This window comes from Carcharhinus amblyrhynchos, chromosome 30 (genome assembly GCF_965287045.1).
Source record: "Carcharhinus amblyrhynchos chromosome 30, sCarAmb.v2.hapA, whole genome shotgun sequence".
Taxonomy (NCBI): domain Eukaryota; kingdom Metazoa; phylum Chordata; class Chondrichthyes; order Carcharhiniformes; family Carcharhinidae; genus Carcharhinus; species Carcharhinus amblyrhynchos.
The window spans coordinates 27306767-27333769 of NC_137353.1; the positions used below are offsets into that span (position 1 = coordinate 27306767).

Consider the following 27003-nt stretch of genomic DNA (forward strand, 5'->3'; position numbering starts at 1 on the left):
GAACAGCCGGAGTCCAGAACTCCCGGTAAATCTGAGGAGAGCGAGGGGATCTCCTGCGGGTACTGTCTAGAGCGGACTTGAGTTTTGGGGTGAAGCAGCCCTGAGTCCTGTTGAACAACTTGCACTTTACAAAAGGCGCCTTTTAAAATGGTCAAATATCCCGGTGCCTTTCGCAGAGTGGGAGTTGGACAGCAAGGAGCAGGAGGAAGGGGAGGCGACAAGATTCCAACGTGTGGATAGGAATATGTCGAACCGCAGCCTGACGCTCCCCCCTGCAACCCCACCCCCCCCAACAAAATCAGAGCTGGAGGGTGAAGATTTTTGTTCAGTTTTTCCGCAGTGAGTCCTTTTCTTGGTTTCCCCCCCCCAGATTTCAGGAAACTCTGCCCTCTCTCTGCTTTACGCTTACTGCTAACTGTAGCGCATAACATTCCAACTTACAAGTTTTTAAGGAGTTTGTGAGCACTTGTGAGTGACTGGCTGCAAGGAGGAGACAGGCCCAGACTCCTCCCTCAGGGTGGAATCGTTCTCTCCAGTTCAGATTGCATCCTTACCCCTGCGCCTCATAAGGCGGTGGTGCCTCTGTCTCTCCTTCTCTCTCTCTCTCTTTCTCTCACTCTCTCCCTCTCTTTCTCTCCATCACAGACATGGCCCTCTGGCCTATCTTCCTCATGCTCTTCTTGGCTGCGGGGAACAGGGCCCAGCAGCGGGAGGCAGACCATGCCCCGCTGGAGCCGTATGACCGCCTGTTCAGTGCGGCGGTGGAGGCGTACTACCTAAACGACTGGCACGGGGTGATCATTAACATGGAGCGGGCACTCAAGAACCAAGCCAGCCTGCGCCGGATAAAGGTGCACTGCTGGACCCTCTGCAACAACCAGACGGGCTTTGTCATCTCCAGCAGTGGACAGGAGTTCTTCTTTGACACAAACTTCTTCGATTCGGTGCTGAGGAAGGCCAACTGCCTGAAGGAGTGCGAGGGAGACAAACTGGGGCCCTACTCCATGTATCAGATCTCCGAGGAGCTGCTGCTGGAGTTTCAGAAGAGGACACCTTACAACTACCTCCAAATGGCTTACTTCAAGGTAATTCTAAGCACTGAGTGGAACCTTGCCCTACATACCTACTCTCACCCAGGCCAGCTCCTGCACCTCTGAGTAGGGCCTTTCTGCGATTAACAGCAGCTTAAAATAACGGTCTGCATGTTTTCCGTTCTAAAATCCCACAGAGGCCGAATCTTAAAGGATTCTCCTGGCAGCTCACATCCTGCTGGCTTGTGCACTTTAGTTTTGAAACCTTTTGATGAGGGGTGGGAGTCTTAGGGGATGGATCTGTCTCCCATTTCAAAGTTCTTTCGAGCCCACTCTGCCTTGCAAAGGGGAGGTAATAACTTGTGAGCCAAAGGATGATATTGATTTTACTCTGGTTTAGCAATGCTCAGAACTGCTGTAGGAGTCAGCAGTGAAGGTTAGATTGAGAAGGTTCCTTTGTCTAACTTTCACTTGATCTGAAGACTCGCAAGACCTGCTGCATCTGAAGAATGGTGTTAACTTTGATTTGAAAGTTTGAGCTCTCTCTCTCTCAGGGTTACACGGTGGCCATTCTTTTGACATTTGTGAGTTTGGGCGTTGAAGGGGTTGCGAGGTGTTGCTTGCCCCGGGTGTCTTCTGGCGACAGGTTTAGTCAGTTTTACTCCTGTCTTTGGTGGAGAGCTGGAGCCGTGCTCTCCCCTCTACCGCCCCCTCCCCCAGCCAAACCCACTCGCCCGAGTGCCACGTCGAAGTTAGCTGTCAGCTGAAGCTCCCTGTGGCTGCTTACAGCTCCCTTTGCAGTGGTCTGCAAGAGGATATCAAAATCCCACCGAGCCGCACAAGGGTCCCCTGTCTGAAAACTGAATTTTAAAAATTAGCTCCTCGCCTCGAAACAGCCCTTAATTCGGGTGATTTGAAAGGTCACTTGTGGCAAATGTTTACGTTTAATGCTCATGCTGTTTAATAGGATTCCCTCACAATGTTTTACATAATCTTCATCTGCCCCTTCATTATTTTTCCCTGTCACTGTGGCATTTATTTGTTTTTTTTTGTAAAAATGATTAGAAAAACTTGCTTCAATATGGGATTGTTAGTCCCTGGAATTCAGAAGCTTAAGGGGTGATTTGAGTACAACTTTCAAGTTTCTAAGGGAGACCGATGGGGTAGATCAGAATTTCTTCAGGGAGCCAGAGGGCACTATCGAAATATTAAAAATTAGCCCTTCTTGAGCCACATTTGGAAAAGTTTAAAGTTTATTAGTGTCACAGGTAGGCTTAACATCAACACTGCAATGATGTTACTGTGAAAATCCCCTCGCAGCCACACTCCGGTGCCCGTTTGGGTACACTGAGGGAGCATGGCCAATGCGCTTAACCAACACGTCTTTCGGACCGTGAGAGGAAACTGGAGCACCCGGAGGAAACCCATGCGGACACGGGGAGAATGTGCAGACTCCACACAGTGACCCAAGGCAGGAATCGAACCCAGGTCCCTGGTATTGTGAGGCAGCAGGGTTAACCACTGTGCCACCTTACAAAACACCTGTACACAGAAAAAAGAGTGATAGAGGTTTGGAACTCTCCTCCACAAATGGCTGTCGATGCCAGATCAGTTATTACTTTTATAGCTGAGATTGATGGCATTTTGTTGTACAAGGAAGGGATAAAGATGGTGGGCGAAAATCTCCCATTTGGGACTAAGTCCCGTGGAAGGGACAGGAATGTGGATTGTTTCCCGCCACGGAGGCTAGTGGGAAAACACGCCATATTCTCCAGCACCCCGCCTCATTATTTATGCAGCCAATTGCTTTGCGCTGTATTCTGTGGTGGGGCAGACTCGCTGGTGTGTATCCTGCCATCATATCCAGGCGCCATATTGAAAAGGCGCCCAGCGTCACTGTCCCGCTGCTGAGGTGAAGATGGTAGATCTCTGGGAACATTCAGAGGCTGGAGAATGGATCCTTTCCAGGACATTGGGCAGGATTTTCCGGTTGCCCTCACCCTGAAACTGGAAAATCTCACCCAAGATCAACGGACCTTTGCGTGGTCCTCCCCGCGTCCACTACGTTTCCCATAGCAGGTGGGACGGGAAAACTCTGACCACTGAATCTGGAAGATCCATCGGTAGACGCTCCCCCGCCCACTGCTGTGGTGTTCCGGGATCCAGGATTGCAGGAGATCTCCATCCTGAACTCAGGAGGCAGCCCCCGGCATTGTTCAGGTGAGCGCCGACCTCCGCACGCCACGCTGTCCCAAACACGTTTGGCGTTGGCGCACTTTCCTGACGGAGAATCAGGTGTGGGTGGAAGATTCCAGTCAGCCGAGAGATCAGACAGGGCCTCGATTTAACATCTTGTTCAGCACTCCCTCGGTGCATTACAGGCTGGGGAGTGAGACCCAGTCCCACAACCTTCAAGGGAGTTCTGATCTGAGTCACAGCTGACAGCACCTTCATCTATTTGTTTAGTTTTTGGCACAGAGGCAGGCTTGTCAGTGGCTAGATGGAGTTCTTTAATCCCACCTTCAAGTATAATCAGCCTCAACAATTGCGTTGATGTTTAGATGCAGCCTGGATGGCCTTGCTGGTGGCACTAATGTTAGATGACTGCGCAGAGACCTTGGTCAGTCCAGAAATGGTTTAAATAGGCCCAGCGCCTCTGTAGGAGATCAGTGCCAATTACCAAGCAGCAGGGACTACGATGAGAGAGTGATTTGTGGCGAATGTTCATCCGACCAATCCTCCTGCCATAGATCTCCAGCCCTTATTCCTCAGCATGGTGGGTGTAGTCAGATGGGATGGCATGGAGGAAAGCATCTGCCGGTGGGCTGAGGAGGTCATTGAATGAGGGCAGGCTTGGGTTGGAGTAGACGTTCCCCCCCACTTGCCTGCTGCAATTACCCTGCTGATAATTGGGGGTGAGGATTGGTGTGGAGACAATGTTGCTCAGGACTGGGAGCCAGGGGACATGAGTTAGTGCCAGAGTACCTGTAATTATGGCCATTGTTGAGTTGAGTTGCACATCAGTAAGGTTGGCATGGGCAGATTGGGGCCACACTGGTGCATAGTATCCTGCAGTTGGGCACAGGATGGCAAGAGCAGAGGTCCTTAGAGATTTGGCTTGTGATCCCCGTGAGGTACTGGCCAGCTCAGGGAGGGGATTGTTGAGGGTTTGATGAGGTGCTGAGTTTTATCTTCAGCGATATCTGATCTATGTTATTAATCTTCAATCCTGGAGGTAGCTTGGCCATTCACTTTGGTACCTTAACTTTGAAAAATCTCACGCAGAAAGAATGAATTTATAAATATCCTGTGATATTAGATGCTTGTCTAATAAGAAAAACAAGCTATCCTGCCCTCGATGGATTTGTTACTGATTGCAGCGCGCAGGTGAGATCTGTGGTCCCTGGTTTAATTGGTGGTCCATGCAGGGTGAAGCTGCCATGGTTCCGCTGTTGGCCCCAGTACCATTGGACCTGTGAGGGAGAAAACCCAAAAGCTCTCAGGGAGGTATTTCTTTTAAATCGGGTCTTCACGGAAGAATCGTAGAATCCCTAAAGTGCAGAAGGAGGCCATTCGGTCCATCAAGCCTACACTGACAACAGTCCAATATCCACGTAACCCCACGCATTTACCCTGCTAATTCCCCTGATGCTAGGGTCAATTTAGCATGGCCAACCAACCTAACCCACACATCTTTGGACTGTGGGAGGAAACTGGAGTACCCGAAGGAAACCCACACTGACACAGGAGAACGTGCAAACTCCACACAGACAGTGAGCTAAGCCAGGAATTGAACCCAGTTTCCTGGCACTGTGAAGCAGCAGTGCTAACCACTATACCACCATAGAGAAGATGTAGAGATGCCGGTGTTGGACTGGGGTAAACACAGTAAGAAGCCTAACAACACTAAGTTAAATTCCAGCAGGTTTATTTGATAGCAAATGCCACTAGCTTTCGGAACGCTTCCTGCTCCTTCGTCAGGTGAGTGGGAGATCATTTCACAAACAGGGCATATAAAGGCACAAACTCAATTTACAGAATAATGATTGAAATGCGAGTCTTTACAGGTAATCAAATCTTAAACGTATAGACAATGTGAGTGGAGATAGCATTAAGCCTAAGTTAAAGAGATGTGTATTGTCTCCAGACAAGACAGTTAGTGAGACTTTGAAAGTCCAGACAAGTCATGGGAGTTACAGATAGTGTGACATGAACCCAAGATTCTGGTTGAGGACGTCCTCATGTGTGCAGAACTTGGCTATCAGTCTTTGCTCAGCAACTCTGCGTTGCTGTGTGTTGTGAAGGCTGCCTTGGAGAACGCTTACCCGAAGATCAGAGGTCGAATGCCCGTGACCACTAAAATGTTCCCCAACAGGAAGAGAACAGTCTTGCCTGGTGATTTTCGAGTGGTGTTCATTCACCCGTTGTCATAGCGTCTGCATGGTCTCCCCAATGTACCATGCTTTGGGACATCCTTTCCTGCAGCGTATCAGGTAGACAATGTTGGCCAAGTTGCAAGAGTATGTGCCGTATACCTGGTGGGTGGTGTTCTTACGTGTCGATGATCAGGCACGTCTTGCGGAGATTGCTGTGGCAGGGTTGTGTGGTGTTGTGGCCACTGTTCTCCTGAAGGCTGGGTAGTTTGCTGCGGACAATTGTCTGTTTTAGGTTGTGCAGTTGTTTGAGGGCAAAAAGTGGGGGAGTGGGGATGGCCTTGGCGAGATGTTCGTCTTCATCAATGACATGTTGAAAGCTCTGGAGGAGATGTCGTAGTTTCTCCGCTCTGAGGATGGTATAGACCTTAGAGAAAGCAAGCATGGGGGATAATTTTAGGGAGGGAATTCCAGAGCTTACACCAAGGCAGCTGCAGGCACCATCACCGGTGGTGGAGCAATTCTGCAAGAGGCCAGAATTGGAGGACCACAGAGGTCTTGGAGAGTTGTAGCCAGTGCAGACAGAATGGGCCAAATGGCCTCCTTCTACACCATGAGAATTCTGTGGCTATGTGGAGGAGGTTACAGGAATATGGGACTCACTATACAGGACTTAGATTGATAAGGTATCTGTGAAAATTAAGTGATGAATTGCTACGAATGTTCTGGTCAACTGATTGTTCTGATAAAAGCTTTCTCTTTAACAACAATGATGTGTAGTATTTAGACAGAGCTGTGCTATCTGGTGTTCCCTACCTGCTCGGAGAATCCGAGGGGTTGGAAGCGCTATATTTGGTGCATAGCTCATTGGGTTCACTGTTCACCTGATAGAAAAGCTACCCCAGCTATAAGGCATTTATGCTGTAGACGCATTAAAGCATTGGGAAGCAGTCTGAATGATAAACCTGGGCAATCGACTCCACACAATCTCCACTCTTTGTGTGAGGTATTTAGATTGAAACTATCTGTTCACCATCGCTGGCCTGAGGCGGGGCCCTTGCCACCAGTTACAGAGTTTGCTACAGGTCAGGACAGGCTTGAGATCAAACAATAATCTTACCAAGATCTATATCAGGACTGTATTCTGATCGTCCTGACTATCTATAGTCTTGACTGGGTGAGATTCCCGACTGCTGCATGCTACATTGTAATCAGTCTGGGCTCTGCTAATGATTAGATTCATGTATAAACTTGTCCTCTAGTCACTCGGCTTGCACTGAAGTTTAAATGACCAAATTCTCAAATGGTTGGGTGTAAGTGATTAACCTGTCATTCTCCGAGTTCTGAAATTCCTGCCCCCACCCCCAAACCCTTTTGCCTCCTCATTGCCCTCCCCACCTTTCACAGAATCACAGAATGCTACAGTGCAGGTGAGGCCCTTCAGCCCGTCAGGTCTGTACCTATGCATGGAAGGTCCTGACCTGCCCGCCTAATCCCACTTGCCAGCACTTGGCCCATAGCCTTGAATGTTATGACGTGCCAAATGCTCGTCCGGGGACTTTTTAAAGGATGTCAGGCATCCCGACTCCACCGCCCTCCCAGGCAGCACATTCCAGACCATCACCATCCTCTAAGTAAGAAGGTTTTCCTCACAACCCCCTGAACTTCCTGACCCTTACCTTGAACTTGTGTCCCCTCGTAACTAACCCTTCAATTAAGGTGAACAGCTGCACCCTATCCACCCTGTTCATGCTCCTCATAATCTTGGACACCTCAACAGGGAATATGGCCCCTCAGTCTTTAAAATATCGACCAAGCCTTCAATTATCTTTGTTAACTCACTCACACGACAGCCTGTATGGGTTGAATGGGCCGAATGGCCACTTCTCCGCTGTAATCCCTCTTCCCTTTTCCTCTGTGATGGGGCTCGGTGTTTTCGGTGCTAACTGTCCTATAGAATGGCAAATTGTTCCTTTCGTGTACCTCGGGAGATTTAATTAATCCTCTGCTTCTTAGACATCACTTGGAGCGTGAGACTAACTTTCACGTTACAATCCTACTTTCTCCTCTCCCCTCCTGGTGGCGTTACCTGCTCTTGGGTAACTTTCCAAGCCATATTCCAACTGGCTATTGTTTATTTATTAAGATAAATGCAAAAAGGGTAGCACAGTGGTTAGCACTGCTCTTCACAGCTCCAGGGACCTGGGTTCGATTCCCAGCTGGGGTCACCGTCTGTGTGGAGTTTGCACATTCTCTTCGTGTCTGCGTGGGTTTCCTCCGGGTGCCCTGGTTTCGTCCCACAGTCCAAAGATGTGCGGGTTAGGTTGATTGGCCATGCTAAATTGACCTTAGTGTCCTGAGATGTATAGATTAGAGGGATTAGTGGGTAAATATGTAGAGATATGGGGTAGGGCCTGGGTGGGATTGTGGTCGGTGCAGACTCGATGGGTCAAATGGTCTCTTTCTGTGCTGTAGAGCTTCTATGACAATACAGTGCTGAGGATGCTGGAATCTGAAGCAAAAGCATTGTCAGTACAGGCTCGATGGGCTGAATAACCTCCTGCTGCACTGTAGAAGTTCTAATGTTCTCTGATTCTTATTAGATTTGCTGCGGTCCTTCCTACATTTTCTACACCCCTCATTATGTCCTTACGATGACGTGGGAAATATATCCCCGTGTCCTGTTTCTGTTACAGATTAAGAAGCTGGACAAGGCAGTGGCCGCTGCTCACACCTTCTACGTGGTGAATCCCGATCACTTGGAGATGAGGCAGAACCTGGAGTATTACCGGCTAATGGCTGGCGTAAAGGATTCGGACTTTAAGGATCTGGAAGCCAAACCCCACATGGTAACGACTCACCAACTGGCAAAGCTGTACCCCAGGCTGGATACAGGGAGTGTAGTACTGATAGTTATATATGGGTTACTAGAACTAGGGGGCATGGCCTCACAATAAGGGGAAGCAGATTTAGGACTGAGTTGAGGAGGAACTTCTTCATCTAACATATTGTGACTCTGTGGAATTTGCTGCCCAGTTGAGACTACCTTGTTAAATGTTTTTTTAAGGCAAGGATAGATAAATTTTTGAACAGTAAAGGGATTAAGGGTTATGGTAGGCGGGCGGGTAAGTGGAGTTGAGTCCACGAAAAGATCAGCCATGATCTTATTGAATGGCAGGGCAGGCTCGAGGGGCTAGATGGCCTACTCCTGCTCCTAGTTCTTGTGTTCGCATTTCATTGGACCAGGCCTAAGCTAATTACCAAGCAGACAATAGTTCAGAATCACACATGATGTTTTGGGAATTTGAACTTAGTTTTAAAAATCTAGTAAAAGTGACCAGAAAGATGTTGGATTCTTGCTAAAAGAAACTAACTGGCTCACTGATGTCCTTCAGGGAGGAGAACTTGCTCTCCTCACCCTAGTCTGGCCTAGTGTTTGCACCAGATCTATCTCAATATGATTGATTCTTAACAGCCCTATGAAACATCCCAGCAAACCACTCGGTGCTCTCCTCACCCTAGTCTGGCCTAGTGTTTGCACCAGACCTATCTCAATATGATTGATTCTTAACAGCCCTATGAAACATCCCAGCAAACCACTCAGTTGTATCAAACTGCCAGGAAAGTTTTACCACCATCATCTCAAGAACAACCAGGGCTGGGCAGTAAATGCCAACCTTGCCAGCGGTAGCCACATCCTGAGCATGATTGAACACAGTAAAATCCCGGGATAATTCCACATCGACCATGGTATAACCTTTTTGACTGAAGTTGCGTATTTCATAATCAACAAAGTTGCAATATGGATTAGAACTAGGAATAGTACAGCACAGGAACAGGCCCTTCAGCCCACAGTGTTGTACCGTACATGACACCAAATTAAACTAACCCCTTCTGCCTGCCCTTGATCCATATCCCTCTATTCCTTGCATATTCATGTACTTATCTAAAAGCCCCTTAAACGCTCCTATCACGTCTGCCTCCACCACCACCCCTGGCAGCGTATTCCTCTCTGTTCCTCTGCACCTACCACTCCCTGCGTAAAAAAACTTGCCCCTCACATCTTCTTTGAAACGTCCCCCCTCACCTTAAGTGCATGACCCCTCGTATTAGACATTCCAACTCTGCTTTGTATGGCATGTTTGTGTTGGGCACGACCTGCATTAAATGACCCTTTTATAGTAGGGGTGCAGTGTAAACAAAACATGTCAGTTTAGAACATAGAACATTACAGCACAGTACAGGCCCTTCGGCCCTCGATGTTGCACCGACCAGTAGAACCAATCTAATGACCCTCTAACCTAAACTATTCCAATATTATCCATGTGCCTATCCAATGACCATTTGAATGCCCTTAAAGTTGGCGAGTCCACTACTGCTGCAGGCAGGGCATTCCACACCCTTACTACCCTCTGAGTAAAGAACCTACCTCTGACCTCCGTCCTATATTTATCATCCCTCAATTTAAAGCAATGTCCCCTTGTGTTAGCCTTGCATACAGTTTATCTGTACTGTTAGCCTGTACATCCTTCACAGACAGAATGGGGTGTAGGGAAGGTGGATATTCTGCAGCCAAAAATCTAAACGTGCCTTGGGGACATGCGTACGGCGTTGTGAATGTGACGATTCTTTAACATCAGAAGTGTTGCTCTGAACTCTGGCTTGCAATGTGGAAGTCATGATGTGGGTATGCCAGCGTTGGACTGGCGTAAACACAGTAAAAAGTCTGACAACACCAGGTTTTAGTCCAACCTATTTATTTGATAATATACTCACAAGCTTTCGAGGGACACCCTCTTCGTCAGGTGAATGGAGAGTTCTGGCCTCCAGGCAAGACTGTTCCCTTCCTGTTGGCAAACACTTCAGTGGTCACGGGCATTCAGCCTCTGACCTTCGGGTAAGCATTCTCCAAGGCGGCCTTCATGACACACGACAGTGCAGAGTCGCTGAACAGAGACTGATAGCCAAGTTCCGCACACATGAGGACGGTCTCAACAGGGATCTTGGGTTCATGTCGCACTATCTGTAACCCCCGTGACTTGCCTGGGTTTGCAAAACCTCACTTACTGTACTGTCTGGAGACAATACACATCTCTTTAAACTGTGATCAGTGCTCCTTCCACTCACATTATCAGCCACTTCAGGTCTTGAACAGCAGGTTAGGTGTAAAGATTCGCATTCTAATCAGTAATCTCTAAACTGTCTGTGCTTTATATGCTCTGTCTGAGGCCAGAACTCTCCATTCACCTGACGAAGAGGGTGTCCCTCGAAAGCTTGTGAGTATATTATCAAATAAATAGGTTGGACTAAAACCTGGTGTTGTCAGACTTTTTATTGCAATGTGGAAGTCAGATGTGGGAACTCTAAGGCAGGTATTGTACATGGTTCGCTTTGCATGGCTAGTCTGTTTTATTGCCTTGTTTTTCAGGAAGCTTTCCGCACAGGGGTCCGACTTTACACAGATGAGCAGTTTGAGCCAGCTATTGAATATTTAGAAAATGCGTTGGTGGAATATTTCAAGGCCCAGACGGAGTGCCGTGCTCTGTGTGAGGGTCCATACAACTTTGATGGCTACAGTTACATGGAATACAATGCAGACCTCTTCCAAGCTATAACAGGTAACCCTTTCACTTGTGAAGTCAAAACGGTCCAGGGATCTTTCATCAGCTACTTCCATGGGAGTTCATAAGCTAACACCTGTACACCTCAGTCAGGTGGTTGTGGATTCAGGACCCTGGGCGGCAAGGTAGCACAGTGCTTAGCATTGCTGGCTCACAGTGCCAGGGATCCGGGTCCAATTCCCAGCTTGGGTCACTGACTGTGTGGAGTTTGCACGTTCTCCCCATGTCTGCATGGGATTCCTTTAGGTGCTACAGTTTCCTCCAAAAATGTGTAGGTTGATTGGCCATGCTAAATTGACCCTTAGTGTCAGGGGGATTAGCAGGGTAAATGTATGATGTTATGGGGAAAGGCCTTGGGTGGGATCGTTGTTGGTGTTGACTTGATGGGCCAAATGGCCTTCTTCTGCACTGTAGGGATTCTCCAGAAATAAGAGCAGCTAAATCTAGGTTAATTCTCCAACGCAGTACTGAGGGAGTGCTGCACTGTCAGAGGGTCAGTACTGAGGGAGTGCTGCACTGTCAGAGGGTCAGTACTGAGGGAGTGCTGCACTGTCAGAGGGTCAGTACTGAGGGAGTGCTGCACTGTCAGAGGGTCAGTACTGAGGGAGTGCTGCACTGTCAGAGGGTCAGTACTGAGGGAGTGCTGCACTGTCAGAGGGTCAGTACTGAGGGAGTGCTGCACTGTCAGAGGGTCAGTACTGAGGGAGTGCTGCACTGTCAGAGGGTCAGTACTGAGGGAGTGCTGTACTGTCAGAGGGTCAGTACTGAGGGAGTGCTGCACTGTCAGAGGGTCAGTACTGAGGGAGTGCTGCACTGTCAGAGGGTCAGTACTGAGGGAGTGCTGCACTGTCAGAGGGTCAGTACTGAGGGAGTGCTGCACTGTCAGAGGGTCAGTACTGAGGGAGTGCTGTACTGTCAGAGGGTCAGTACTGAGGGAGTGCTGCACTGTCAGAGGGTCAGTACTGAGGGAGTGCTGTACTGTCAGAGGGTCAGTACTGAGGGAGTGCTGCACTGTCAGAGGGTCAGTACTGAGGGAGTGCTGCACTGTCAGAGGGTCAGTACTGAGGGAGTGCTGCACTGTCAGAGGGTCAGTACTGAGGGAGTGCCGCACTGTCAGAGGGTCAGTACTGAGGGAGTGCTGCACTGTCAGAGGGTCAGTACTGAGGGAGTGCTGCACTGTCAGAGGGTCAGTACTGAGGGAGTGCTGCACTGTCAGAGGGTCAGTACTGAGGGAGTGCTGCACTGTCAGAGGGTCAGTACTGAGGGAGTGCTGTACTGTCAGAGGGTCAGTACTGAGGGAGTGCTGCACTGTCAGAGGGTCAGTACTGAGGGAGTGCTGCACTGTCAGAGGGTCAGTACTGAGGGAGTGCCGCACTGTCAGAGGGTCAGTACTGAGGGAGTGCCGCACTGTCAGAGGGTCAGTACTGAGGGAGTGCTGCACTGTCAGAGGGTCAGTACTGAGGGAGTGCTGCACTGTCAGAGGGTCAGTACTGAGGGAGTGCTGCACTGTCAGAGGGTCAGTACTGAGGGAGTGCTGCACTGTCAGAGGGTCAGTACTGAGGGAGTGCCGCACTGTCAGAGGGTCAGTACTGAGGGAGTGCTGCACTGTCAGAGGGTCAGTACTGAGGGAGTGCTGCACTGTTGCTGACACCACCACCACCTTTCAGCTGAAATGCTAGACTGAGAACTTAGTTTGCTCCCAGGAGAGTACGAATGATCCCAATGGCATTATTTCAAAGAAATCAATGGTGTTCTCCTGGGTGTTTTAGCTAATATGTATCCCGCTGACATCATCACCTGAGGGATAGATATTAGCTAAAAAAATTATCTGCCTATTGTCCCATTGCCGATAGTGGGATCTTGCTCTGCACAATTGTGTCATCACTAATCCATTGGCGTGGTGGGAGTGTGACTGAATAACAATCACACATGGAAGATAAGTTCAATTTTCCCTTTATAGTCCACACCACTGGTATGGAATATCACACCTCAGGATTCGCCAGATGGAGATACGGGGCACGGCCTGAACCTTGGATCTTCTTGGTCTGTGTGGCTGAGTTCCGCTTAGCAACTGAGCCACTAGGCAGCCCAAGGGCAGCACAGTGGTTGGCACTGCTGCCTCACAGTGCCAGGGACCGAGGTTCGATTCCGGCCTTGGCTGACTGTGTGGAGATTGCACCTTCTCCTGATGTTTCTGTGGGTTTCCTCCAGCTGCTCTGGTTTCCTCCCAGATGTGCAGGTTAGGTGGATTGACCATGATAAATTGCCCCCCTAGTGTCCCAAGATATCTAGATTAGTGGGATAAAATACATGGGATTATGGGGACAGAACGTAGGTAAGAGTCAGTACAGACTTGATAGGCCAAATAGCCTCATTCTGCACTGCGGGGATTTTATGAAAGCCACTTTTAGAGTCAAAAGCTCAAGAGAGATATGCCTGCAGAGTTGGTACGTAAAATCTTATATCATGGTGTGCCATTAATGGGGTGTGGGCTAGTTTTTATTTAAAACATTCCTGGGATATGGGCATCGTTGGCTGGGCCCACATTTATTGTCCATCCCTAATTGCCCTCGAGAAGGTGGCAATGAGCTGTCACCTTGTGCCGATGTAGTTGCTGAGATGTAGGTACACCCACTGTGCTGTTAGGGAGGGAGTTCCAGGATTTTGACCCAGGAATAGTGAAGAAACAGTGATGTATTTCCAAGTGCTGTTAATGATTGCAGCACGGGCCTCAACTCAGACACAACTCCAAAGTTGTCACTCGTCACTCCTGCGTCAGATGCCAGTCAAATGCGATGCCATTGCTAATGGAACAGATTAACTGGGGGTGTTGACCCCAGCTTCTTGTATAAAATTGGATCAAATTGCCTTGGAGATTTAGGGTGGCACAGTAGCACAGTGGTTAGCACTGCTGCTTCATAGCTCCAGGGTGCTGGGTTCGATTCCTGGCTCGGGTCACTGTATGTGTGGAGTTTGCATGTTCTCCTCATGTCTGCATGGGTTTCCTCCCACAGTCCAAAGATGTGCAGGTTAGGTTGATTGGTCATGCTAAGAAATTGCCCCTTAGTGTCCAGGGGTGCGTAGGTTAGAGGGATTAGTGGGTATAATATGTAGGGACATGGAGGTAGGGCCTGGGTGGGATTGTGTTCGGTGCAGACTCGATGGGCCGAAGGGCCTCTTTCTGCACTGTAGGGGTCTATGGAAGTATTGATGGGAAGTGTGTGAATGTGGCTGGAGCCATGTTCAGATTTTTATGTACTTGGATTGGTGCGTTGCAGTGTGATGTGTCCATCTTATTTGCCATCTCCTTTCAGACCACTATATTCAGGTGCTGAACTGCAAACAGAATTGTGTGATAGAGCTGGCCAGTCGACCTGACAGAGAAACACCCATCGAGGACTTCCTCCCTGCCCATTTTGACTACCTTCAATTCGCTTATTACAATTGTGAGTATGTCTTGTCTTCTTTAAGGGGTGGTGTCACCTCGGAATCAGGCCAAGGGACGGGGAGGGGGTTACATTTCTGGAGTCCAGAACGTGCAAAATGTTTCAGTTCGTGCTGTGAGCTGGGAGGTTTTCACACAGGACGGTGAGTGACTTGGAGGGGACTTCCAGGTAGTGGGGTTCCCACTGCTCCTGTCCTTCTGGATGGTAGTGGCTATGCATTTGGATGATGAATAAAAAACCTAGTTGCATTCCCGCAGTGCATCTTGTAGATGGTACACACGGCTGCCAGTGTTCGTGGTGGAGGGATTGAATGTTTGTGGAAGGCAGGGGCTGCTTTGTCCTGGATGGTGTCGGGCTTCTTGAGTGTCGTTGGAGCTGCACCCATCCAGGCAACTGGAGACTATTCCATCGCACTCCTGACCTTACTGAACGTGTTTTGTGGATAATGAGATATATTTAGAAAGGAAAGAATTACAAGTCTTTGGTAAAAGAACAGAAAAGTGGAAATAACTGGACAACTCTTTCCAAGAACTAGTACTGGCAAGTTGAACCAACTAGCTTCTTCTTGTGAAGTAATTTGGCTAAGATCAAGTGTAGTATGGACATGCTGTGCTTGGTTGAAGTCATTAGGTTACATTTAAGCTTCATTTGAAGCAATTTTTAAAAGCAGCATCTCGGTCTTTTGGCTAAGATGCAAATGAGATCAAGCCTTGGAGGAGGAGCTATGCCTGCTCCAATCAGCTTGGATCATGTAGATCAAGCCCAGGACAGGAGGTGAGAGCTCTGATTTGTCAGCTTGGATCGGGAATGTCTCAACTTGTTGGGACTCTGAATTGAATTTGATTTGATTGGATTGAATTGGAATAAAGAATATGAAAATAAGCGGTGCCAATTTGAAAAATATTTGTGTTTACTAGCTTAATATTCAACAACAGATTTGAGCTGAATTTTCCCATCCCGCCCCGCCACGGGAATCGTAGTGGATGGAGGGGGCGCAGACCATGCAAAGGTACATTGATTTTCCAGTCTTGAGGCAAGCGGGGATGGAAAATCCTGCCCATTGAGTAAGCGTTGGCCTGACCATATTTGAGAAGCCCAATTGGAAGGTGTTAAAAGATTACCTTCTCTGTTGGCAGCTGGATTATTGAGTGAAAAATAAAACAGAGTTTGTTGAGTTTCTGTTTCCTTAAAATGCACATTTTGGGGGCTCAGCTCTTAACTACTTCATCTTCATTCTAATTTCAGCTGGAAACTACCCCAAGGCCATAGAATGTGCCAAGACCTATCTGCTTTTCTATCCGAGTGATGAAGTAATGATCCAGAACCTGCAGTATTACCAGGCAGTATTGGGAGAAGAACAGGCCAAATCCCTCAGCCACAGAGAGGTACACCTACTCCAGATATGGAGACTTCAACATCATTCCTCATTTCCATCCAATTCAAATATTCTTCTCAATAACAAATAAAGAACAGCATTAAAATAGTGCCTTTCACCTAGTGGCACAGTGTTAGCACTGCTGCCTCATAGCGCCAGGGACCCAGGTTCAATTCTCGGCCCCAGGTCACTGTCTGTAAGCATGTGTCTAAGTGGGTTTCCTTCCGGTGCTCCGGTTTCCTCCCACACTCAAGATGTGCAGGTTAGATGGATTGGCCATGCTAAATTTCCCCTTAGTGTCCCAAGTCTAGGTTAGAGGGATTAGTGGGGTAAATACTTGCGGTTACAGGTTTGGGTGGGATATCTCCTTCGGGATAGGGGGATTATGTGGGCTTAGAAGGTGGGGTCTCGGTGGAATTGTTGTCGGTGCAGACTCGATGGGCCGAATGGCCTCCTTCTGCACTGTAGGGATTCTATGATTCTACAGTTGCAGAATGCCCAGAGGGCCTTATAGCCAAACTAGTAATTTGAAAAGTAAGCTGGAATTTTGCAGTCCCCCATGCTGGTGGTATCTTCCTCCGATGTGAACAGAGATTTCACTGGCTCACCATCAATACAGGGAGTTGGAATTGTGTTGGTAATTTTGAGTGCTCTGGAATAGCGTAGGAACCTTTACATAGCATTGCAGAGAAATTACAACATCTAGCTCAGACCGTTCAGCGCAACTCATCAATGTTGGTATTTATCTCCCACTAAATCATTAATCCTACTTTCATGCATTAACCCTATTCCCCATTCTCTTACCCCCTCGTCGTCTGGTGGCAGGAGGTTGGCAGAACTCCTGTGGAAAGGGGGACCCCACCCCAGCCACTGCCACCACTTCTGCCAGTTTCTGCAAGACTGTGCCACTTTCTCAGTGGCAGCCGGTATCCTGAGTAAGATCAGGCAAGGAAGAGTGTGTGTGGGAGTAATGGGCCCCTTCCCCATTCTGGTGCGGTGCAGCCTGGCAAGGCATCTGGACCTCCCCCCCTCCCCCACCATCTGCCCCCACTCACCCCAAAGGGGGCAACACTTAAAAATACAGATTGGTTCTCAAGTTGTAGGCAGCTTTGGCGAGTGTATGAGTGTGTGGGTGAGGGGGGCTCGGTACGGGCAGGTGGCTACTCCTGGCACAGAAGGTAAGCAGAGGGCTGAAAGAGTCCTTAATATGGCGTTTCCACCTGGTAACCTAGTGCAAGTATGGGAATCTTCCAGTGACGCCCCCCTTCCAGGGATTGGAGGTGTGCAGAGCCATTTTGGGATCTTTCTATGCTGTGTGAGTGCTGCTATTAGAAATAGCTGTGGTTTATCTGACAGTGCTGAATTCCAAACTTTCCCCACAGCCTATCCAGAGATACATCAACAACTCGTTGCTGGAGAAAGAGCTGCTTTATTTTGCCAACGAAATCTTTGGCATCACCTTCATTGACCCGGTGAGTATGGAGTCAGCTGGCTGAGCGGAACCTCAGGAAAAACAGTCAGGATCTTCAGTTTGATTGGCAGAGCAATTGCAAATGGTCCCTGTTGTCTTCTGAACGTTGGCAGTGGGGCTGCCTCTGAAAACACTCTGTTACACAGGGCCCGAGGGAGCTTCACTTGGCCAATCCTGTGTTCATTAAGTGGAAAGATGTTAGCGTCGTAATCGTGGAGACCCCAGCGCCTGGAGTCAGCGCCAAGCCACACAGGATTTTGCAGTTAGGTACTGAGTGAAACTCTGCTTAGCCCCAACCTCAGAAAAGCACCCATTTCACCAGAGGCCTACTTAAAGTTTATTTATTAGTGCCACAAGTAGGCTTACAGTAACACAGTAATGAAATTACTGTGAAAATCCCCCAGTCGGCACACTCCGGCACTGTGGGTGTACCCACGTTAGTTGGACTGCGCAGGTCCAAGAAGGAAGCTCACCACCATCTTCGCAGGGGTAATTAGGGATGAGCAACATAATGCTGGCCTGGTCAGAGATGCCCATGTTCCATGGAAGAACAAAAGACTTGTGCAGATATCCCCCATATCAAACCAATGCTCACAATGACCCCAAGGTTTCCAGTAGTAAGTGACCGATGAACTTTCTCCTGCTTTTTCAGGACAAGTGGACACCTGAGGACGTGATGCCTGTTAAGCTCAAAGAGAAGCAAAAGTAAGATTCGAACCCTCACTGGTTGAAGTCGATTATTAAGCAGCGGAGGCCGAGGGGAGACCTGATAGAAGCCTCTAAAATTATGAGAGGAATTGATAGGGTTGACAGTCAGAATACATTTCCCAGAGTTTAAATGTCTAATACAAAGGGACACGCACTTAAGCTGAGAGGGGGATAGTTCAAAGGGGATGTGAGAGTTTTTTCACATAACAAGTGGTAGGTGTCTGGAACGTGCTGCTAGGGGTGGCGGTGGAGGCAGGTACATTAGGGACATTTAAGGGACTTTTAGATAAGCACATGAATATGCGAGGAATAGTGGGATATGGACAAAGGGCAGAGAGAAGGGAATAGTTTAATTTGGCGTCAAAGGGCCAAAATTAAATTGGCCACATTAAATAAAGGGCCTGTTCCTGTGCGGTACTGTTTTATTTTCTGTGTTCTAAGATGAAGTAAGAAGTCTTCCAACACCAGGTTAAAGTCCAACAGGTTTATTTGTAGCAAACTCCGCTGGCTTTAGGCCAGGAATCCCAGTTGATTTAATTGAAATGACTGTGACAGCTTGTGTCCAGTCAGTTTGCTCCTCTTCTCCCACACAATCCTCATCAATCTGTCATCTCTCCTGTGTCCCCCCGTCCATCACCCATATGTGTTTGCCTCTTGGGCCGTCACACTGTCAGCTTCAGTGACCCTCCCTGGTAACTGATGCTAGCAGTGGGTGCAGGGGAGCTCAGCGTTTGGTGGAGGGAGCTGGTTGATAAGGAAGTCATTTTGATGAGGTGGTCCTTTACCTGACATCCGACCATATCTGGAAAAAAAAGTAGATTAGAATACCAATTGGGAGAAAGACACCATCTAAATGGATTATTAAATTCAGGCAGGAAAACTGTGACTAGAGAAGTTTGGAAGGGTGAAGATTTATTTGTCTGGTGGACTGGGAGGCTGTGGGTTCCTGAATGGGGGAAAGTGACAATCCGATTCCCCTTCTCTCCATTGTGCACTGTGAGGAATTGACTGCCTGAGTTTGATTGGGAGAGGGACCCGGTTCCAGAATCTACTGGGATCTGGTTCCGTGACCGGTGTCACTGTTTGGTTCACATTGTGATTCAGACCCCTCCGTACTGACTTACAGCTACTGAGATACACGGATAGGAAGGCCCTATTTTCAGGCCCTTGCCTGAACTAACTCCGGCTGAGGCCTGATTTCAGCCTGGTTGTTAATAAGTGTAATAAATCCCCAGAGGCCAGAGTCCCTTCACCAAAATCCCTTTATTTACAAGTCTGATACAGAGCGCTTTCAGTTCACAGTCTACACGAGGAGTCCCAGAGGAACTGACACTCCTGGTTAAATACAAAGCAAGAGGCTCCCTGAGTGGCCTATCCATTTGGTTCTTAATCAGGGAGTTTATATTCTAACAAGCCCATCTCATTAATTGCCTCATTACAATAACACTTGCCAATCCCTGGGCTGGGGGAAGTGGGGTAAAAACCAGCCTGGCCTTCAGTGATTTCTGAGTGAGCTAGTGCGTTGACATTAGGTTGGAAAAGTGCTTGGCCCAACGACAATGTCCAAACCTCAACCACGAATGCACAAACTCAATGTGAAGACTCCAGTGTGAAATCTACCACAATGTGAGATATTACCCCCCCCGGGGAAACTTAGAACCTTTTAAAAATCTGTTCCTTCACACACCCTTCTTTTAAAAGAAACACAATCTTTGACACAGGGCGGAGCGAGAGACTGCAGCTCGGATCAGCGAGGAAATTGGAAACCTGATGAAGGAGATTGAGCATCTGGTCGACGAGAAGACTAAAGAATCGTCGGAGATTGTGAAGATGGTGAAAGAGGGTAAGATGGTGAGAGAGGAGGTTGCTGTTTATGGAGCAGAGGTGCAGACGCAAGGGCAATGCTACCATGCAAGGGTGACCTTTTCTTCAAACAAAGATTTAATTGTCCCACATCAAAACCATTTTTACAAACTGCCCTTCCCCGCCTCCTTTCTCTCCACTTTGCCAAGACCCTCTCCTCCAATCCCCTTCCCTACCATCACCCCCATCTCCGTTTCCCATCCCTGCCACAACTCCAGCCTCCATTTGCCCTACCCTGCCCCCACATTGCCTCTCTCCCCTACCGTGCCAAGACTCCCTTCCTTATCACAACCCCCACCATTGTGCCCCCTTCCTCATAGAAACTTACATAATTCTAACAGGATTAGACAGGCTCGATTCAGAAAGAATGTTCCTGCTGGTGAGGAAAGTCCAGAACTAGGGGTCATAGTTTGAGGATAAGGGATAAACCTTCTAGAGGAGAAATTTCTTCACCCAGAAGGTGGTGAATTTGTGGAATTCACTATCACCGAATGTAACTGAAGCTAAAACGCTGTCTAATTTCAGGAAAAAATTAGATATAGCTCTTGGGGCTAAAGCGATCAAAGGATATGGAGGATCAGGATGTTGAATTCAATGATCAGCCATGATCAAAATGAATGATGGAGTAGGCTCGAATGATGGAGTAGGCTCGAAGGATGGAATGGCCTACTAATTTCCATATTCCTTCTAATTTCCTTATTTCCCTATCACCACCCACCCTTGTTCCTCCTTCCCTATCATCCCATTTCATCCCCTCCATTTCCTTTCTGATTCTGGTTGGTGTTCAGGCCCATGGATTCCAACAGTCCTCAAGTTTCCCCCTCAGTGGCACTTCTTCATTCTGTGATATTGAATGAACGTCAGCATTGTAGGACCACGGAGAGCACCGCAGCAGTGCCTGATCTCATTACCGGTCTTCAACCCATATGGATGTGACTGTAGTTTTATGGTCCCGTGGTTCTAGCAGAGGGCCATGCTGTCAAGGTGCGTGGATCTGAGAATTGGTGCTACAATGCGATAGAACTCTCTAGATATTTAGCTTAGTAGTGCTCTTACCTCAGAGTGAGAAATCTCATGAGTACATTCCTCTCTCCGGAGAGTACATCCTAAGCTGATGCTATATGCACAGTACCGAGGGAGTGCTGCACTGTCCCAAGACGAGATGTCAAACCGAGATCCCACCTGCTCCCACAAATGGGTGCAATAAGATTTCAATTTGAAGATGGAAGATCCCCCTAGATTTCTGAGCAATAATTATTCCTCACTCAGTGTTAGTAAACAGTTTAATTGGTAGCTGAACCCGTTGCTCTTTATGGGATCTTGCTGTGTGTACATTTGCTCTCCTGTTCCTCAACATTACGATAGTGACTATCGCCAGAACTCTACTGCCCGGCCTGCCATGGAATTGGAACAGGCGAGTGTCCGACCACGGAAATTGGGCGGGAATTTCTGGTCTCACTCGAGCGTGGCTGTAAAATCCCATCTACACTTCCAAACAGTGAAGTGCCGTTCAACACACTGAGCTCATGAAAGTCACCAAACAAATATTTGTCTTTCATGTCAGCAGTGCCAATGAAGCTAGTTCAATCCATAATTCCCTGCAGATTGAATTCCTGCGCCGCTATTCCCAGACCAAGAGTAGGAAAACAGCAAAAAACCCCTTCATCAATCCTGTTTTCTGTTGTTTCCCAATGGGTAAAGTTTCTTACTGTATCTTTCCGTCTTTTACCTCAGACTTATTGTAGTTCTGGAAGCATGAAATCTGTCCTGAAATGGTAAACCTTTAACGCAGACTTGGTGATGGGAGCTCAGCTGCTGCACCTTTACACGTTAGAGATCAACAGGAAACAGGACTGAAGAGGGCGTTTCTACGCTTTTCCTGGCACAGGTCTGGGAATATAGGATCAGGAACTCATCCCACAGGAAATTATCATAGAATCCCTACACTGCAGAAGGAGGCCATTCAGCCCATCAAGTCTGTACCAACCACATTCCCACCCAGTCCCTCTCCCCATAACTCCACATATTCACCCTGCTAATCCCTCTAATATTAAGGGGCGGGCAATTTAGCATGGCCAATCAACCTGACCCACACATCCTTGGACTAAGGGAGAGAACTGGAGCATCCAGAGGAAACCCACACAAAAACGGGGAGAATGTACAAACTCCACATGGACTGTTGCTCAAGGCCAGAATTGAACCTGGGTCCCTGGCACTGTGAGGCAACACTGCTAACCACTGGATTGAATTAACATCAACCTCCTTTATATGTGCTATGAGTGCTGGGGAGGGTGGGGAACTATCATGCAATCTTATTGTCAACAGTAGTTCCTGAAACCTTTTCCCATAACTCCCACCCTCCTTTCTCAACCCAACCTCAGAGTGACAGCTCCTTACGCAATCCAACCTCGGAGTGACAGCTCCTTACGCAATCCAACCTCGGAGTGACAGCTCCTTACGCAATCCAACCTCGGAGCGACAGCTCCTTATGCAACCCAACCTAGGAGTGGGGGGGTTAGGAGGGGTCACATCATGGGGAAAAGGCTTCAGGAACTACTGTTGACAGTAAGATTACATGCTAGCCTGACACAGCTCCTCATCCTAGTATTGTATATCTAAATCTTCCTGAACTCCCTTGTCCTGCTCTAGGGGGCCCCTTACTATACAATGAAGTCAAGGTGTTAATGAACGCGAAGCTTTTGAATGGAACTCAGAGGGTGGTGCTCGATGGAGTGATCACTGACAAGGAATGCGAGGAACTGCGTTATCTCTCCAATGTGAGTACCCTCCAACAACACCCTGTCCTTTGTCATGTGCTTGACATCTATGTAATTGGTCTTGAATTATTCTCGAGCTCTCTAATGTCCATCAGAGCGGAGGGATTTTGTGTTAGCCACAGAGATTTAACAGGGGAGAGTGTATTTGAAGCAATACAAGGAGCAAGGTGTGAGTCACCGGTGATTCAGTTCAGTCTGCCCTTTAGGGTAGAAAGCAAAGATTGATCTGGACACAAACTCCCAAGTTTTTACCTTCCAGCTAATCTCATCCTGCACAGGAAATGTTCCCAAAATGTCATCTTCCTCTCCAAGCTCAGGACACATCTGGCTTCAGCTCAGTTTTGGAAGCTCCCTCCCTGTCCCGGCCTCAGAGCTGCCTACCTGTAACTCAATCCCTAACAGCACTGTGGGTCCACCTACACCTCACAGACTGCAGTGGTTCAAGAAGATATCTCACCAACTCCTGCTGAAGGGTAATTAGGAATGGGCAGTGATTCTGGCTTGCCAGTGAGACATATTTCCTTTGAATATATAGATATAACCCTGACCTGGCCTGGGAGTGACAACTACCTCCCTGCCTGAGGAGTGAGGATCTCTTACCTGATCCAGCCTAGGAGTGACCGCTCCTAATCTGCCTCAACCTAAGAGTAACAACTCCTTACCTATCTCAGTCTAGGAGTGATAGTTCCTCACTCAACTCAACCTGTGAGTGACAGCTCCTCACTCAACTCAACCTGTGAGTGACAGTTCCTCACTCAACTCAACCTGTGAGTGACAGCTCCTTACTCAACTCAACCTGTGAGTATCAACTCCTTACTCAACTCAACCTGTGAGTGACAGTTCCTCACTCAACTCAACCTGTGAGTGACAGCTCCTCACTCAACTCAACCTGTGAGTGACAGCTCCTCACTCAACTCAACCTGTGACTGACAGTTCCTCACTCAACTCAACCTGTGAGTGACAGCTCCTTACTCATGGCCAATCAACCTAACCTAACCCACACATCTTTGGACTGTGGGAGGAAACCGGAGCACCTGGAGGAAACCCATGCAGACATGAGGAGAATGTGCAAACTCCACACAGACAGTACCCAAGCTGGGAATCGAACCCAGGACCCTGGAGCTGTGAAGCAGCAATGCTAACCACTGTGCTACCGTGCCACTCAATTCACTTTCAGACTGAAGGAGGACTACAAGTGTGAACATTTTCATCCAAATAATAAATAGTAATCATATTTTGAGTGAAAGTAGGCAGTACAGATAGGTTCCAAGTGCTAGTTTAATTTGCTGTAGGGATAACAATCTTGCTAAGGGCCATCTTCTCCTTATAATTTTTCTATCCTTAACTTTCCAATTCTGGATTTCCAGGCGGCTGCTTCAGCAGGTGATGGTTACCAAGGGAAACAGTCTCCACATACACCAAATGAGCGATTCCAGGGAGTGACAGTCCTTAAATCATTAAAGGTGAGTGATTAGAGCAACCTTGAGAGTACATTGGCACAGTCTGTTCTTTTCCCCTGTCTCGTGCCTGAGTTATGCTTCCCCCTAGCACTCATCTCCTCTTGTTCCTCCTTGAGTTGGGAGTTCCTATTCCTTTTCTTCAATCTCTATTCCAAGCCTTTGTTTCAGCCTCTAGTTTAAAGCAATTTTTGTTATTCACGGCCCTGGTCTTTTCTCTCCACTGTCCAACAGGCTAATGCTCTGTCTAGTTTTAGACTCCCAAACTACAATGATGATGTTGGGAATGGCATTAAGCACAAAATTAAAGATGCATGTGATAAGGGAATGTCGGTGATCGTGGGCCATTTCAATCTGCACGTAGATTGGGCAAATCAAATTAGCCACAACACCGTAGAGGAGAAATTCTTTGACGAGGCTGATTCCGAGAGCGGCGGGTCTGATGTATGAGATTGACTAAATTAGGATTGTTTTCGCTGGAGCTCAGTTGATTGGGGGGGGGATCTCATAGAGACTTATAAAATTCTAACAGGACTAAACAGAGTAGAGGCAGCAAGGATATTCCCTCTGGTGGGGGAGTCCAGAACTAGGGGTCACAGTCTGAAGATTCGGGATAGGCCATTTAGGATGGAGATGAGGAGGCGTTTCTTCACCCAAAGAGTGGTGAGTCTGTGGAATTCATGAAATGAAAACATTGAATGTATTGAAGAGGTGGCTGGATATAGCACTTGGAGTGAATGGGATCAAAGGTTATGGGGAGAAAGCAGAATTAGACTATTGAATTTGATGATCAGCTATGATCGTGAGGCTTGAAGGGCCGAATGGCCTTCTCCTGCTCCTATCTTCTATGTTTCTATGGTTTTGTTTAAATATTACAACATTGTTGTTCACTTCCAACGTTTCACTTGAAGCATTGAGTGGCCTAATTCTTGTGTTGAAGATGGTTATCCAACTTTAGCTACCACCAACTGTTACATTTCAGGTTCTCTCCCAGCATTTCCTATTTGTCTTTACAACAATAACATTTAATGCAAGCAGATCCCTTGACCCCGATGTCCTCAAGACTATGGCCTTATGCATGCTGGAAGTTGAAAAGTGTGTGTGTCAGTCAATCAACAGTCACATTTTAACCATGATTGTAAGCACTGAAAACCCATACACACATGTTGATGCAAAAGCAAAAGTAAGCATCATACAATTAGACTGTGTCATTCAAGCTAACAGTCAAATTTATTTACACAGTATGTAATTACACAGAAGTAAACTTGTACAATGAGTAGCCAATAGCTGATTCACACCAATATTTAAACTGCTTCAAAGCAACTAATAAATACTTGTAGCATAATAGTACAAAATGTGATTATTGCTAAAAAAAAGAGACATGCTGTTGAAACTGTATGTCTCACACTCATCAGGACAGACACAAGAATGCCAAATTTCAAAGGAAACAACAATTTATACTGCAGGAGAAAAGGTTGCTAATTGGTTGGCATATATTTTAATGAAAAATCCAAAATTGCCATAGTTGCCTTGTTTTTAACTTATCGTCTGACAAACATAATGTGAGTGCTGAATCTCACAAGCCCTTTCTTACTACCCCAGCTTGGAAGTAAGGAAATGTTGCTACAACTGTATAGGGCATCAGTGAGACTGCATCTGGAGTATTGTGCAGTTTTGATCCCCATAATTAAGGAAAGATGTAAATGTGTGCGAGGTGGTTCAGGGATGATGGACTTACAAAAAGAGATTGAGCAGACCTATACTCTCTGGAATTTAAAAGAATAAGAGAAGACCCCTTAGAGGTATGTAAGATGCTAAAGGTGATTGACAGGGTAGACATAGAGTGGATGTTTCGCCTTGTTGGACATGCTAGAACAGGAGGCCATAGTTTTAGGCTAAGGGGTGGCAGATTTAAAACAGAAATGAGGAGGAATTGCTTCACCCAAAGGATGGTGAATTTGTGGAGTTCTCTACATCAGAGTGCAGTGCACACTGGAACACGAAACAACTTTAAGATTGGTTTTTAATTAGAAGCAGGATGAAAGGTTATGGGGAGCGGACAGGATGGTGGAAGTGAGGTTGAGATGAGATCAGCCACAATCGTGTTGAGTGGCAGAGCAGGTTCGAGGGGCTGAATGGCCTAATCCTGCTCCTAGTTCTCATGTTCATACAGTGAACTGAAGGCACAAGGAAATACAGCAGCAATTATATAACATATTGAATACCAAGGGGAATAAAGTTCAATTCATGAGTTAAAATTTTTGATCAATTTATTTGCTGTCATTCAATCACTCCCGAACCTATTATTTATGCACATTCCGGCGTTCCATATCACTTTATGGTGGATTTTTCTATCGTGCATGAGGCATGTTTTGAATTGAATTAGGGCTGGCACAGCGGTTAGCACTGCTGCCTCACAGCATCAGGGACACGGGTTCAATTCCTGGCTTGGGTCACTGTCTGTGTGGAGTCTGCACATTCTCCCCATGTCCACATGGGTTTCCTCTGGGTGCTCCAGTTTCGTCCCGCAGTGTGAAAAATGTGCTGGTTAGGTGCATTGGCCATGCCAAATTCACCCTAGTGTACCTGAACAGGTGCCGGAGTGTGGCGACTAGGGGATTTTCACAATAACTTCATTGCAGTGTTAATGTAAACCTACGTGTGTCATTACTACCTGGTCACCTTACTACCGGAAGGACCTGGAGGCTCTGGAAAGGGTGCAGAGGAGGTTTACCAGGATGTTGCCTGGCATGGAGGGGCTGGGGTATGAGGAAAGGTTGGAGAAACTGGGACTGTTCTCCTTGGAAAGACAAAGATTGAGGGGGGACATGATAGAGGCATATAAGATACTGAAGGGAATAGACAGAGTCAATAGTGAGAG

General features: G+C 47.5%; 1 protein-coding gene across 2 annotated transcripts in view; it reads left to right on the plus strand.

Annotated features, from left to right (window-relative positions):
• The window catches only part of p3h1 (prolyl 3-hydroxylase 1), a 42148-nt gene continuing 15145 nt past the window's right edge, over positions 1-27003 (plus strand). The window contains exons 1-11 of one of the 2 annotated variants that reach the window (XM_080215067.1): positions 1-25; positions 646-1085; positions 8101-8253; positions 10833-11022; positions 14340-14471; positions 15717-15856; positions 17229-17318; positions 17970-18022; positions 19747-19868; positions 22538-22665; positions 24033-24128. In XM_080215067.1, coding sequence (XP_080071193.1) covers positions 648-1085; positions 8101-8253; positions 10833-11022; positions 14340-14471; positions 15717-15856; positions 17229-17318; positions 17970-18022; positions 19747-19868; positions 22538-22665; positions 24033-24128 — 1542 coding nt within the window. In that variant the 5' untranslated portion in view covers positions 1-25; positions 646-647. Of the gene's footprint in view, positions 26-307; positions 340-645; positions 1086-8100; positions 8254-10832; positions 11023-14339; positions 14472-15716; positions 15857-17228; positions 17319-17969; positions 18023-19746; positions 19869-22537; positions 22666-24032; positions 24129-27003 lie in introns of those variants that run through there. The other variant, XM_080215066.1, reaches the window with a different exon arrangement.